The 16,606-nt window shown below is 35.3% G+C and overlaps 1 protein-coding gene across 1 annotated transcript in view; it reads right to left on the reverse strand.

The window, feature by feature from the left end:
* LOC308338373 (transmembrane protease serine 11D-like) overlaps positions 1 to 16,606 on the reverse strand; it is a gene marked incomplete at both ends in the record, with an annotated part of 56,231 nt that overhangs the window by 11,495 nt on the left and 28,130 nt on the right. The window contains 4 exons of the mRNA XM_080796371.1: positions 1,315 to 1,353; positions 3,330 to 3,487; positions 8,789 to 8,856; positions 14,927 to 15,045. Coding sequence (XP_080652497.1) covers positions 1,315 to 1,353; positions 3,330 to 3,487; positions 8,789 to 8,856; positions 14,927 to 15,045 — 384 coding nt within the window. The remainder of the gene's footprint in view (positions 1 to 1,314; positions 1,354 to 3,329; positions 3,488 to 8,788; positions 8,857 to 14,926; positions 15,046 to 16,606) is intronic.

Raw genomic sequence — 16,606 nt, forward strand, 5'->3', positions numbered from 1 at the left:
ATATACTGTCAGCAACTTTCAAGCATACAATACTGTCTTATTAATCATAGTCACCATGCTGTGTGTTAGAGCCTCAGAACTTACTAGAAGCTACATTCTAATGAGTGGTTCCTGTGTACACTGAAGTTGGGGGAAACTGTTCTTATCAAGAAATCTCCATAGTGGTGATCCAGCTCATCATGAAAGTTCCAGTCTACCTCCATAACTCACTCTATATTACCAAATGCACCCTCAAAAAAGAGTTACTTCAGGTCCACAGAGTATACTTGAGGGTAACTGAGGGTTTCTAAGTATCTAAGTGAGATTTAAACATCTTAAGAGAGAAAGCCTATGAACACTCCAATGGCTGAAACTGAAATGATCATTCAGGTCCTCTCAATTCCCCTTTCCATGATTTACTTCCTTTTTTTTTAGTCTATTATTAAGAAATTAGAGGTAAATCACCACCAACAATTTCTGTTGCTCTAAAGTAGTGACACTGTTTAAGAGGATATCCATCCAAAGGCATTTTTTCCTAACAGACTTTCCAGATAGAGGAGGGCGACTTTCATTTAGAATATACACAGAACGGAAGTTCCTCTGTTGCATCCTTCAACCAAATTTCTTAGTAAATTACTTAAGCATATTTTCATTAAAAAGAAGTATGAATTAAATATATAATGAAGTTGAGAAACCCATAAAGGTAGCATTACCTTGTAACATCACTTAAGGATTTGAGATAGGTCAGCTATAGAGGTGCACTGAACTAATTTCTAACTATATTTCATCACCAGAGAAGGAAACAGCTGTTTTCTAGGGATTATATTTCTACTGTCCTAGCCTGAGAGTGCACAGAATGACATTGGAAAGTCATGACTCTTCCTTTAGATTAGAGACATAAAACTGACAATACTTTTATAATTTTTTAATTCTACTTTTTGGTTAACTTAAATCAATAACAAAGCAGGCTATTCTGGTGGTCAGGAGGAGCCATATTAATGGTGTCCCCAAACAGAATTTATAAGTCTACAGAAGTGCCACCATAGACCGGGGGTAGGAAGAGCTTCCCAAAGCTGTCAAGAACATTTTCCTGAGGTCAGACGTGACACAGAATGTCACTGCTGCCACCTCCTTCTTCTAAAAGGAGGGGAAAACCTAAACCTCGCTCCATGGCCGGTGGAATCAGCAGTCTTTTCTCAACAGTGGCCCACAGGAGTGAATTAATAAGAATAAAGATAACACCTTAGAAGCTACCTTGGCAAAGAGTGCAAATACTTGACCATTTGCTATTTGTATTTTGATAAATTGTTTTTATAAGATAATTTTGAAACTTACCTTCAGTGAAAATATTTACTGTATCCTGGTCAGTAAGTGCTGGTATTAAAAAAAAAATAGAGAGTAAGATCAATAAGATCAATAAGTGTGTTTATTATTTCATCTTAATTTCTTAATTGTACTCCTCAGACAACCACCATCAGAATCAGTCAGAGGTCTGATAAGATACAGATTTCTAGGCTTCATCTTAGACCTGCTGAAAGTCTCTGAGTCGTAAGTCCCAGAAATCTCTGTGTTTACAGTTTTCCCTTAATTTATTGTTATTTATATCAAAGTTTATGTTTAATTTCTCATCAAACACTAAAAGATACTTAAAAGCTATTTTAAAAGTTATTCTTGATCTCAAGTCACTCAGTTTAGTTGGGAAAACAGAAACATAAGCAAGTGGTTGAAATCTGATGTGATAAATAGCATAAGAGAAGTTAGATTTTCATTTACTTGAATATATATGTAGGTATATATAGATATATCTGTACTGTACTACTGATTCTATTCTCAGTATTGCAGATATAACACTGAGCAAAACACAGGAGGTCTGCCCTCACGTAATTTACAGCTAGAAATTAATCAAGGAATCATTCAAATCAATTCAAGTGAAAGGGGAGAGGAGAATGGTGAGGGTGATCATGTTACCTGAGAGAGTCACTGAGTTATCATGGTAAGAAAAATATTTGAGCTGTATTTTGAAGACCTAAAAGGAACTTTCTGGGCAGACAAGCATTAAAAAGTTATTCCAGGTGAAAGTGTAGGGTTCAAGTGCACGGAGTTGGATGATGTTTGTGGAGTAATCCCATCAGTAGGGCTGGTAGTGCAAGTGCGTCATGAAGGGAGATGGTGTGAGCGCCCGGACAGAAAATATGGTGATAGCAGAGAGTGAAGGTCTGTCTGTTGTAATTTAAGGTCTGCTTACAGAACCATCTTCTCTGCCCATCCTATAGCCATCTCAAACTCAGTGTGACCAAATTTACTCCAGATTTGCTACTTACGTTTTATGTTTCCTCCTTTAGGAAATGATCCCACTTCTACCAGTGGCTAGAAATCTGAAAGAGTCTCTATCTAATTCCTCCCTTCCCGTCCTTTTCACATCTTATTGGTTTTCAGATTTTGTACCTTTTAGCCTCTGACAATCTTTTACATTTGGCTCATCCTCCTGATCCCATTGGCTACCCCATTTGTTTGTGCTTTCATCATTTGACATCTATACAATTACAATAACCTTCAATCTAGATTCCCTGCCTCCACCTTTGCGCTTTTCAAGATGTCTATCTCCACTCTACCAGGCTGTGTTTTTTTTTTCTAAAAATATATGTCAGATCATATCTGTTTGCTTGTTTCATTTGTGGGAAGTCATGGGAAGCTTTTAAGTAATATTGAAATTATGTTTTAAAATATTTCCTTGATCTATGTAGACAGTAGTTTGGAAGGGGCCAAGAAAGTATTACAAAGAATAATGAGGAGGCTAGTGCAGTAGTTCAAGTCAGGAATGATGTTGGCTTGGACCAGAGTGGCAGCAATGGAAAAAATGGAAATAGATTCAAGACAGGCAGAGGTACAGATATTTTCAGAAGGGAGTTAAGAGTCTTGCTAAATCTTCTAATTTCCTCCTTCGTTCTACAAGTATTAGATACCTTCCAATTGCACCCTGTGTTCTGGGTGAGGTGGAATGCTAATTAAATGGTTCTCTGACCTTGAGCAACTATTTGCCACTTCTATAACATACCTACAGTTTGAACATCTGACAACAACATCTCTCATAAGGAATGTTGAGAGGGAAAATTAATAAAATAATTTTAGCTAGTGAAATTTACTATATGAATGCTAAATGATTCTTTAAACATTAGAATGTTTTATATTAGACAACTAGGCATTATGCCTACAATTATACTATATTGTTTTCATAAAGTTTAATTCCAAGGAAAGAAAAGTCAATCTCGTTAAATTAAAACATGAATTATAACTTGTTAAGTTGATGTATTGGGATAAAATGGTAAAAAAAAAAAATTAATGGTACTTGCATGTTAGCTCAGTTGAAGGGTTTATTTCCAAGTTTCCAGAGTTATTCAGTATTTGGTGTAAAACAGACTCAATTCTGCTTTTCATTGATGCTCCATTATTATTTCTAGTGAATTTAAATTTCATGACAACATCTGCTATCACACCATTACCCTCCTGCCTGAAAGCCATAAAAATATTAAAAATAAATATAATTTTATGGTATTCTGTTTATATACTCTTATTGATTAAACATTAAAAAGTTCACTTGGAGAATTTAGCTTTAGAACAGATTCATATAATAGTGTTTGCATACTTAATGATATATAACAATGTTATTCCACAAATATTTGATTTCAAAGCATGGTACACTATATCTACCATTCAGTATAACTGGCTTTAAAGTCAGAACTACAAAGTTTGAACATCAGCTCTGCCGTTTACTGTTTGACTTTAGTAAGTTATTTGTTTCTTAATCTTTCTCTAAGTCTCCTCACATTAAAATTGATTGTTATGAAGTTTATGTGAATTAACACATGCAAAAGTTTTGGGAAGAGTACATAGCATACAGTATTAGCTATTATTATAGTATAATATGATTATAATACTTATAAGTATTAGCTATTATTAGACTTCACAAAAGTCTTTAAAAAAGAAACCCCCTTATCTCATTAAATAAACCTATAAAGAGAAAAGGTTCCAAATTTATGAGACTTAAAGACTTGGGTTAACTTTCTAGTACCCAAATGCATTAATGTGGCTACAAAGTCAAATGTTAAAATTTTATCTCTATATCAGTTGGCTACACATATTCTCCACAATGAAGCTTAATAAATTGACTAAATGCTACAATGATCAAAAATCAATGTAATGTCCACTTCCTTACATGTGAATTACCATGTTAATCATTGCCCCACCTAACATTGGCCATATTCTTTTCTGAAACGTGCAATAGACAAATTTGTCTTTCATATTCCTTCTAGGCCTCTTCCTCTCCTCTCAATTATCAGTTCTGCTGTAATATTCACTCCAGATACTAATTTAATATTTACTTAGCAAATGTTAAATAACAACCTTCTTGTGGTAGGCACTGTTCTTAGTTTCAAAATTAACAGTGATCAAGATTCACACTTGCCATTCTCGTGGATTTTGCAGTTTAGATAGAGGAACAGACACTAAAGAAATAATTAATGCTTTCATTTCTAGCAACATGAAAGTCTAAATAATTAAAAAATTCTCCATATAAAATAACCAGAAATACTTGACAAAATAGAATAAATTTCATTTGAAATGCAAAACTAAACTAACATTAAAGTAAGGGAAATCTTGGAAGACCAAAAATAAATAACATGAATATTATGTAGTAAGTACTAGAATATCCAACAGGCTTGAGTTGTAGCATTTACATGGATACGGGAGAGGAGGCTTTGGGCTAGTGCTAATTAGGGAAGTGAACATGAGGTTTCTAAATAAGACCAGGATTCTCAAAGAACTAAACCCTCAGTGAAAGCATGGATTAGAAAAAAAAAAAATATGCTCATCATGTCATTTAAAGAAAAAAAAAAAAAAAAGACAAGGAAGTTTATGTGTCTCAGGGTTCCAGGTCTAGACAGAAAAAAGATTGTCCTGACAATTCATGATCATGAGCCTAGCTGCATGAAAGTTTTAGATCTGCATTACCACCATCTGCATGATTCCAGAAACTTTAAGAAATTAACAACAACAAAAAATGGCTCATGTGCTCAGTATCAGACAATCCTCCTAGATTGTCTGATAGAAGCAAATGCTCTGTAAATTGAATGTTAAATCCAGGCTGCATAGTATCCCACTTATGAAGTGGGATTAAAGTAATCATACAGTCCCAATGGCAAAGAATTTATCATGAGCTAGAATCAGCAGAATGAGGACAGCATCCTCAAAAATTCATATAGTAAAATTAACAGGTGGGTAACTGTATTTGAAATGACTAATGGCATAAAAGGGGGAATCATAAATGTGAGAAAAGTATACGACATTATCAAAACAGACCAGACAAGCTTACAAAAGAAACAAATAGAGCTTGCAGACAGGAAAACGTAGTCATAATTTTTAATCAAAATTAAAAACTCAGTGGATGGGTTACACAAAATATCAGACAAAACTAAAGAGAAATTAATTAACTGAAAGATAAAAATAAAGAAATCACACAAAATGTACACAGATAAAGAGATGAAACAGAGGGCTAAGAGACTAGAGAAGTTTCAATGTTTACCTAATGCAAAACTAAACAAGATCACCAACAAATAAAGGGGCAACAATATTATAAGAGATAATGAGAATTATCCAGAACTGATGAAGGTCTGAAGCCTTGGACCACAAGAGTCTGAGGCATACTAAATAAAAGAACCCCCCCAATACATCATTAAAAAAAACTCTGAACTCCAAAAACAAATGGAAGACTTTCAAACAATAGAGATTATCTACCAAAGAACATTTGACTGAAGGGCTATTTCTTAATAGCAACAAAGAAGGCAGTATATAATTGTATCTTCAAAATTGCTGAGAGACAATAGCTACTGATTTAGAATTTCATATCCACATTAAAGTATTATTCAAGAATGAACATAAAATAGGACTTTTTTTTTTTTAGATCAAAGCAAAACAAAAAGGATACTTTATGGCTCATGGCTCTTGTGAAAATTTATAAAGGAAGTACTTCAGTAAGAAGGAGATTGAACCCAGGAGGATTAAGGTATGGTGATAAATAAAGAAAAAAAGAAAATGGCAAACTGGTAATCTATCATTACAGGACTAATTTGGAATCATTACAAATAGGGTGGAGCTAAAACATCATTCATAATAACATCAACAAGAGTTTCAAGTTCCTTATATTATTTGGAAGAAGGGTAGTGAATTAAGCCAACTCTCCTTATTTAAATTTTAAGGATAATCACTAAAAGCAAAGATGATCAGAATGCATTAGAAAATACAGCTGTCTTTCTGTTGTGGGTGAAATGTCTAACCTACAAGGATATGTAAATATTGAAAAATAAAATATTGAAAACCCCTCTTGGGGTTAGAGATAGTGAAGAACTGAAAGAAATCTAGTGGGACTGAGATTAGTCTAGGTGGAGGGTAGTGAAAGATAAGCCCAGAGATGGAGATGGTAAGAAGAAATCAGAAAAAGGAAGGTTGGGTAAACTTTGTTACATATATGTGTATAAAAATCTCTCTCTCTCTCTCTATACATATATATGTACATGTATATGCACATACATATGTACACACATTATATCAAGAATACATGTACCTTTGGTATGCTTCCATTATATTCATATATAATACTTGGCATGTTGTAAAGGCAATGAGACGCCAATAGAAAGATTTTAACTAGGGGAATAATATGTTTAGAATTTTGTTTCAAAAAGTCTTTCTGGCTGCTGCATAGAACGAGTGGAGCAAGAATGGAAGAAAGGAGGCTCATTCAGGAGACTGTTCATAGTCCAGGAGAGAAATGGTTGAGGGCACTATTTGAAGAAAATTATGGATCTTAGAGATATTTAGGAAATAGAATGGAAAGATTAGATAGTTGGATGTGTGGGTAGAGGGAGAGGAGAAATTAAAGATGACTTGTATATTTCTTGAGCAACTAGGTTGAAAGTGATGTCACTGTTAGAGGTAAGCAACAGTAAAAGAGTGATATTTGGTGGGGGAGAGACGATAGGTTCAGGTCTGGACACAGTAAAGTTGAGTTGTCTGTGAGATAACTGTATGATGGCACCAAGTAGATGGCTGTGTACATTCATGTCTAGGAATGAGAAGAGAGGAGTGGCCCAGAGATACAACTTTGAGAATATTGAGCATATAGGGGGCAATGAAGCCACCGAGAAGAACTGAGAAGATGAGAGACTTATAGCACAGGCTGACATCCAACAACATCTGAAGGATGTGCAGAGAAGGATGTGCTAGCGAAGAAAATTGAGGAGTGAATGGAGAGGTAAGAGGAAAATAAGGGCATGTAAGGTCATGGAAACTACAGGGTAGCACTACTTCAAGGAGGACTGAAAATACAACATTACCAAATACTATTGAGAGGTCCAAACAGAAGACTGATAGAGTTTGTTTGGAGCTTGTGACTTGGATGTCATTGTTGAATTTGGCAAGGGTAAATAGCATTTTGTGGTGGCATCAGGAGTGAGATTATGAGGAACTGAGCAGTAGGTGGGAAGAGAGCAAAAGGGGAGGAAATGCAGAAGGTTCATCCAGTCCTACGGATTTTGAGAGCTAGTGGCTAGTACAGAGATTTTCATGGGAAAGTGCTAAGGCGAATGTGCAGTGAACGGACTGAAATTCATGTTGGTAAATATGGTTTCTTCCCAAGGATTATTCCTACTCTTCTCAATTCTTAACAAGATTTGTCTGATCAGATGTTCATGCTCCTGGGACTTATTCTACAGAAAAGAAGAAATATTAATTTTCTTGTGGTAGTGGTATTTGAGAAACACCTCCCTTTCAAAGGAATTTTGTGTATTATTTGAAGGATCAGGTGATGTAGGCATTTGAGGCATTTGTGATAGGGTTAGTATTCTAGTTGGGAGGGCCTGTCTCATCACATCACACAGACAGGTACACATTCAACTAAGGCAGGAATGTCAAATAACTAGAATGCATACTGCTACTCCCCTTATTATTAATTCCTGCCAGACATGCTCGGATTTGGCCACAGCATCTTTTACATTACAGCATTCCAGGCAGACACAAACCAAAAAGCTTGATGTTGGTCATAGGGTCTGATCTTGGATGAATATGCCCAGGACTACAGCATTGTACAACTCCAGGGACACTGTTTACATGTGCTAGATTGTGAATGGGATCCACTGGATTTATAGATAGGATGGCTTTGTTACCACGCCTTCACCTGACTCTCTTTAATCTTTCTTCCTTTCCTATCAAGAATTGAAGCAAGAGATTATGCTGAGTGAAATAAATCAAGCAGAGAGAGTCAATTATCATATGGTTTCACTTATTTGTGGAGCATAACAAATAACATGGAGGACATGGGGAGATGGAGAGGAGAAGGGAGTTGAGGGAAATTGGAAGGGGAGGTGAACCATGAGAGACTATGGACTCTGAAAAACAATCTGAGGGTTTTGAAGGGGCGGGGCGTGGGAGGTTGGGGGAGCCTGGTGGTGGGTATTAAGGAGGGCACGTATTGTATGGAGCACTGGGTGTGGTGCATAAACAATGAATTCTGTTACACTGAAAAGAAATAAATAATTAAAAAAAAGAATTGAAGCAATATGTTTATTTACATTAGTAAATAGATCATATGTGGCATGTTTTGTTATTGTTTTGGCATTGTTTTTTAAGCTGCCCATGATATTTCTTTCATAATATTACAACAAATTGTATGAATGCCTCATTCATTATCCATGCTGTGAACAAGAGTCAAATGGGCCAAATTGCATCTAAGCTTATGTACTTTTTATAGAGTTCCACTTACCTCAGTTTGACAACATGAGCTCTGATGAACTGACTTCTTAAATTTGATTCTTTGAACGTTTTTGTAATCTGTAGAAAGAAAAGAAAAAAAAAAAAAACCTTTTTGTAGTTACAGTTGTTTTTCTCTTCCTTCTTCTTTCTAGCCTAGCAACATAGGACTTAAGTTAATGAGGAATAGGGACTGGAGTTTTCAGTTCAGTTCAGTTTAGTTCAGTTCCATCTCAGAACAGATGAGGTTGATTTAGACCAGTGATACAGCTTTCTGATGCAGGGCCTATTTACTCATCTATGATACAAAGATGATAATGGACAGGATGCATCTTCACTAGAAGTCATCTCAACATTAGATGTTTTTACTCAGTGCGATTTGGTGGCTCTTCCTAGGGGGGTCGGGGCCAGCGCCAAGCCAACACTAGGGGAGTCCATGATACAACTTACACTTGTGTGATTCCCCAACAACTGTTTTTAAATGGGTAAAACCAGGTTAAAATGAGTGATGAAAAGGGGAAAACATGTAAAGGGCAGTTTTTTCCTTGTTAATTCTGACTAATACCTAAGCATCCAAGGTTATTTGTGACATCAATCAGTAATTTCCTGACCTAACATTAACTATTTCCCTGCATCATTTTTCTTTTTTTTTGTATAATGTTTAATGATTTTTCTTTATTATTATTATTTTTTAAATTCTATTTTATTTTTTCAGTGTTCCAAGATTCATTGTTTATGCACCACACCCAGTGCTCCATGCAATACGTGCCCTCCTTAATACCCACCACCAGGTTTACCTAACCCCCCATGCCACTCCCCTCCAAAACCCTCAGTTTGTTTCTCAGAATCCACAGTCTCTCATGATTCATCTCCCCCTCTGATTTCCCTGAATTCACTTTTCCTTTCCTTCTTCTAATGTCCTCTGTTATTCCTTATGATCCACAAGTAAGCGAAACCATATGATAGTTAACTCTCTGCTTGACTTATTTCACTCAGCATAATCTCCTCCAGTCTCGTCCATGTTGACACAAAAGTTGGGTAGTCATCCTTTCTGATGGAGGCATAATACTCCATTGTATATAGGGACCATATCTTCTTTATCCATTCATCTGTTAAAGCACATCTTGGTTAGCAGTGTGGAGATTCCTTAAGGAATTAAAAATAGAGCTTCCCTATGACTCTGCAATTGCACTACTGGGTATTTAGCCCCAAAATACAGATGTAGTGAAAAGAAGGGCCATCTGTACCCCGGTGTTCATAGCAGCACTGGCCACAGTCACCAGATTGTGGAAAGAACCAAGATTCCCTGCATCACTTTTTCGTCCCAGCAAGGATGGTGCTCTTGGGTTATAAAGCTCAGCTTCACAGAGAGCTATGGGTGGTTCTGTGACTGGAATGGTTCTCCCATGATGCAGGGTCAGTCAGAGGTACTGAGGTTTCCTAATGTGGGAGTGAATTCCATTGACTTGTACTGTGAGGCAGCAAAAAGGGAGATGTGGACATGGAGATTAAGTAGTGTGCTGAATATTATATTAAGCCAGGATTTGAAACCAATCCTTCTTGAGACTGTAAAGTTAATGCAATCTTTATTACACCACTTTGTATCTTTTAAAATATCCATTCCTTTAGACTGGTATCAGACCGCCAGTTATTTGACAAATTGATGATTTTCTTTCTTTTCAGACGACTTTGGACACTTCAAAGAATAATGAGACTATGCATTTTATGGAAATAACTCATGTTCCTTTTTTAAAAATTTAGGAAGTATTAGTAAGTGTTGAGAAAGAAAAAAAAAAAAAACTCCCCAAATTCTATAATCTAGAATTAACAGTTCTGTCATTTGGTGAACTATATTCCAGTTAACTACAAAGAAAGATGGATTTTAATATGCTTGTTAATATGCTATTATAGGAGGTATTTTAATAAATGGCTTAACTTTAGTTTTACTTGATTTTAACAGAAGTAAAAGGAATTGACCTAAAGCTGAAGGAATTGGTAAAATCTGGATTAATGTTTCCTGTGATTATATTTTAATTTATGGTTTGGCACTACACCTGCACAGGCTAGACTGGACCAAAGTTAAAAAATTCACCTTAATTATGACATTTTTGTTTTGTGGAAAACTTTAGTGGTGACTAAGATAATAAGCAACATAAAGAAAACAAATTGATTAATTGGGTGATATCAAGATACAGGGATAAAAGAAGAGGACCATGGATAAGATTGCATATTTTCCAGAATAGAATGTTATTGGCCCTTTCATTAAAACTTATCAGTTATGATAGCAGTTCTAATATCAGTTCTAACTTATCAGTTTCACTAAAACTTATCAGTTCACAGAAAATCAGTGAGCAAATGATTGTAGAGAATTCCAATAGGATAGTGGAAAGGGAAGTTGACGGAGTACACAGAGATAAGTTGGCTTCCTCTAAGAACTTCAATGAGCCTTGTAACCTTTCTTCTTCTCAGTTTTTCCATCTGTAAAAGTACATCATGATGGTTTTGGAAGGGCATGGTGTTAGGTATGAAGAGAATTGAATGGAGATGAGGGAAATAGAGGGGAATAAAACCTACAGGGATTGGTAATGGATTGGATATTTGGAATGATAGAGGGCAGTAGGTCAAAGATGAATTCTAGGTTTTTGCTTTGGAAAACTTAATGAGTGACATTGTCGTTAATGGGGACAGGATTATTGGAAGAAGGCTGGTATGGGGAGATCATGAATTTGATTTTAAGACATAATACATTTGAGATAAAAAAAAAAACAAGTAGAGATATTAAACAGGTAGTTGGATGAAACAGTCTGAAATACAGAAGAAATGTCTGGGCTTGAGACCAAGTGAGTCATTAGATAAGTATTAGTTGAAGTAGTGCACATGGATGAGATCGTCTACAAATACAAAACAGTGTGACTGGAGAGGAGAGCAAAGTCAAAGCCTTGGGGAATTTCAGCTTTGAATGTTAGCATAGAAGAGGGTGATACTGTAAGGACACAGAGAAGTGGCCAGAAAAGGATAGGAAAAGCAAATGAGTGAATATCATGCTTGAAAATCAGAAAATGATAGACTTTTTGAGTTAGAATATACTATAAAAATCATCCAGTCCAATGATTTTATTTCACTGATGAGTAAATTGAGAGCCAGAAAAGAGACGTGAATTGCCTAAGATAATAGAAGATCCTGGGACTCTTCTATTGCTCATTAAGTATAATGTGTTGTTTGTGGGATAAGGATAATGATAGTACTCAGGTTACCATTGGGAAATGGTTTGATCCTTGGATCTGGAGTGAGAAGCCCTTGGTTTGAATGCTGGTTCTACCACTCTCCAGGTGACTGACATTTTAACATGTTTCCTAATCTCACAACCTTTACTTTATCCATCTATAAAAATGATTTGTTAATTCATTTGGCTGTTGTGAACTGAAGGTTAGGGAGTGCTTTGTAAACCATAAATTAGCACTGCACTAGAGTATTATTCATACAGTGTTTTAAATGTTTAAAGTGTTTTTACTGAAAGATAAAGAAATGAGAGTGTGGAAATCATACATCAGAAGAATTTCAAGGGAAAACTTTCTCTGCTAGTTGTTTAAGTATATTGTAAAACCACAGTACTCCAAATAGCTTGGTACTGGTACAGGTAAAGATTAATCAGTGAAGACAAGGAGGTACAGAAAAAAGAAAAGGAGGAATTTGTGTATAATAAAAGTGGCATGGCAAATATACCCATTGCACTATTAAACACACTGTTTTGGTACCACCACCTAGCTATTTTGGGGGATAAAGTTGGATCTCTACCTTATTGCAAAGTAAATTACAGATGAATAAAAGATAAAATTATAAAATTGGAAATAATTATAAAAAGAAAATGAAAATGAATATTTTAAAGAGTATTTAGAGTGGAGAAAGCATTTTTAATCTGGCACAAAAGTGAGAAATCATACAAAGGATTGATAATTTGCCTATATGAAAAATTAAATGTTTAACATTAAAAACCCCCTGTGTTATAAACAAGATTGAGAGTTAAGTCACATTATTAGAGAAATATATGCAATGTGAATGACTGGCAACTTTAATATTCTAATAAGTACAAGTTACAAGTTTTTTTTTTTTTTTTTTCAAATCCATATAAAATAGACAAGTGCTCCAGTAAGAAAATGGGCAAGGTCGTGATCAGGCAATTCACAAACGAGGTTGTAAAAATGACCTATTAATATAGGAAGACAGATTAAATCTTAGCAATTAAGGAAATGCAAACCAAAATAATTAGTGTTAGTGAGCTATCACTTCTCACCTCCTGAATTAGCAACAATTAAAATGATTTACGACGCCGTGTGTTAATGCCGTGGGGAAAGAAGCGTACCTGTGTGGACTTATGTAATGCTGGTGAGAATGTAAACTGGGGCATTTCTGGAGTGCAGCCTAAGAATGAATCTTAAAAATGCAGAGAACACTATATTGATATAAGCAAGTGGTTGAATAAATACATGGGGAGAATAGAAAAATGGAAGAATTTAAAATATTCTTCAAATATTCAAAGCATAGCTCCCCGCTCCTGTACTTCTTATGCGTGGCTTAGACACGGTGTCTTTTTTTCCAAGAGTGCAGTGTGGTAAAGGGAGGGAATGACTGTACGATGTAGAAACCTCACAAACACTTCAGCTGGGTGATCAAGTCGACGGTGACTGACAGTGTAATGAACCCCCTTCGTGCAATGGAATGAAAATGACACTTTTCCTCTTTGGTCTTCCTCCCTCCCCAAACTCCACTCTAAGCAAGAGAAAACAAACAAACACAAAAGGCCCAGTTGTGGGATTTACAAAATGACTGGCCAGTACTCTGCAAAACTCTCAAGGTTCTCAAAAACAAGGAAAATCGTAGGGACTCTCATAGATTCTCTTCCCAAATCAACTGATTCAGCTGTGTATTCTGATCTCATTAAACATTTAAATGATATACCTAACTTCCCTTGCTCTAATCCCATTAAACTAAGCAGTTGTTCCGTAACTTGGCTTCTAGCGAAGTTTGCCTCTGGGGAAGAATGTGTTAGATGAGCCAATATTTAGTTTCTCAGCCACAAGATTTCTCATTATAGATCAACTTAATGGTTCCCAAAGTGTGGTCCTTGGGCCATAAGCATCATCATCACCTGGGAACTTAGAAATGCAAATTCTTGAGTTCACCCCAGACCTATTGAATCGGAGACTCTGACATCAGAGCCTAGAAATATGTGTTTTGACAAGCCTGCCAGGTGATTCTGTTACATGCTAAAGTTTTAGACATATTGGATTAATTTATATTCTTTTTTTTTTTTTTAAAGATTTTGTTTATTTATTTGACAGAGATCACAAGTCAGCAGAGAGGCAGGGAGAGAGAGAGAGAGAGGAGGAAGCAGGCTCCCTGCTGAGCAGAGAGCCCGACTCGGGACTCGATCCCAGGATCCTGGGATCATGACCTGAACTGAAGGCAGAGGCTTTAACCCACTGAGCCACCCAGGCGTCCCGGATTAATTTATATTCTTAAGACTCTTTAAAAAGCTAAGTAAGCAACCTCTAGACTGGACAACTCTGACTGTGTGAGCTAAAGGCCAGACTCTGGTCCATCGTCATAAATGAATGCACAGGGTCCACTTGTGAGATTTCCTGGTGGGCTTCTTCAAGCGAAAGCCTGACCTTGCTTCGCATATTTCCTATGTCTATCACTGAGCCAGAGCAGGATGTTGTCTAAACTATGTTATTATTGACGTGCAAACATGTCATTTAACACCTGCTACCTGTGTATTTAGTTGGGTAAGAAAAAAGGAAAAGGCCAAATGGAAAGGATTTAAAAAGGCAATCTCAAGGAGAGCAGTAGCAAATGCTCAACTTGCACGAACTGTAGACTTCCAGCCTTTGAAGTCATAATCATATAAAATATGAATTTACTCAAGAGCCTTTTAGCAGTTTTCACTCATGACTTAAAAAAAAAAAAAGCAAAGAAGAATCAGTATACTAGCAAATTAACTTGGAAAAAGCACAGAGAAACACATCTTTCAGTATTCAGGGAAGAAAAATATGCAGAGCATTTAGCAGTTACAAACAGATCACAAAATGTTAGATTTATTACCAAATTTGTTTTATGATGGAATAAAGAGCAAAGACAAATATTAACTTACCATAGATTCAATTCTTCCACTCAAAGCCCTATATTCCTGTGTACCTGGTGAATTTAACTGATTACTATATTTGACATTTAGGATTTTAAAGCTGCTATGGTAAAAGTAAGACTTTTGATCTGTAAAGCAAAGAAAAGGCAGAATCAGTCTCACTACTAAGTACTTTAAACTTTAATTTATCCAGGATTATAGGATGCTCTATTATACAATTAAAAATTTTGCTTCTCTTAAATGAATAGTTGTTTTCATGATTATCTCTTTCCTGGAAGAGTTGAATAGTATTTCATCCAAAAAAATTTTTTTGCTTCTCTTAAAGAAAACCCCAAACTTACTACAAATGTAACTATAATAAAATTATTTTTCTTTCAGTTTTTAAAAAAACTGACAGATCTGAAATTGTTAAGGATATAGGAAAATCAGAGCAGCATTATTTGTGAAATTAAAGTGATCAGAAGTATCACAATTTTCATTTTTACTATATTTTAGGGAGATTTGTGATTGCAGATTTATTCATCAAGAAGTATTAATGAATGTCTATAATATGCTAGTATTCATTTATCACTAAAGAATAACCCAAAGTAATTCTGAATAGTTTTAAGAATTGTTTCAAATAATAATCATTTTAGAGGAATTAGTAACTTGTTAGTTTTTTAGAGTAAGCTAGAAAATAAACGTTTGAATAAAATAACTAATAGGTTGTCCAGTGTGAATTATTTCCACCAAAAAATGTCTGCCAGAGGGTATATTCAGTTGGGTGAAGAAAGTAAATATTTCTAAAACATACTGTATACATCTTAGAAACATTATGAAAATGGATATAATAACCTAACCTGTCTCAGGAAAAATCTTTTGATCATTCATAAGCATAATTCATGCAGAAAAGTACCTATATCGGGGAAAGAGTTAGAGATCCTGGTGGAAGGGTGGTATAGTCCTTTGTGGTAGAGGGACAAGTCTTTTAAGAGCCATAAATGGTTACTGGGACACATTCTGCTGAGGATGAACCTAGACTCCTCCACTTGTGTGACAATATGGTGCCACTAAAAGTGAAAATTGATTAATTTAATTGGGAGCTTGAGGTTTCTTACCTCTGTAATTCACCTTAGACGTAGCTGCCTCCAGGTGATTTGGCAGAAAAATGTAGCCACAATTTTATAATTAGCTTGACTGAAAAGATTATTTATTAATACTGGTTTTCCTAATGCTGGTAATTTTATTGTGCCATTGAAAATTTTTCAACTTTCACATAAATATGCATTTTTGCCTATTTACTATGGAGCATATAATAAATTATATTCTCTCTGTCTCTCTACACTCATTCGTACCCATATACCTAAACACACACCCACACATATGATTTAAATGATTTAACAGAATTATAGTTGAGATAAAATAATCCCAATGTGCATTTTTAGATGAAAAAAGCACATTATAGCATATATTATTTAGGGAATTTGACATGATTTTCTTTATCTACATTAAAACATCTGAAAGAATGTTCACTGAAATATTAAAGAACATTGTTTGTGAATAAGCAGGGTATCCTGTATTCTTTGTATTGTTTCTTGTCCATGTGTCCTTTATTTTTGTGATATAATAATACTAAGAAATAATAAAAGAACAGATCCTTTTTAAAATTTGTTTTTCTCCTCATCTTTTGTAGCTGTTCTCCCAAGACTG

This window comes from Martes martes (assembly GCF_963455335.1).
Source record: "Martes martes genome assembly, chromosome: 2".
NCBI classification, from domain to species: domain Eukaryota; kingdom Metazoa; phylum Chordata; class Mammalia; order Carnivora; family Mustelidae; genus Martes; species Martes martes.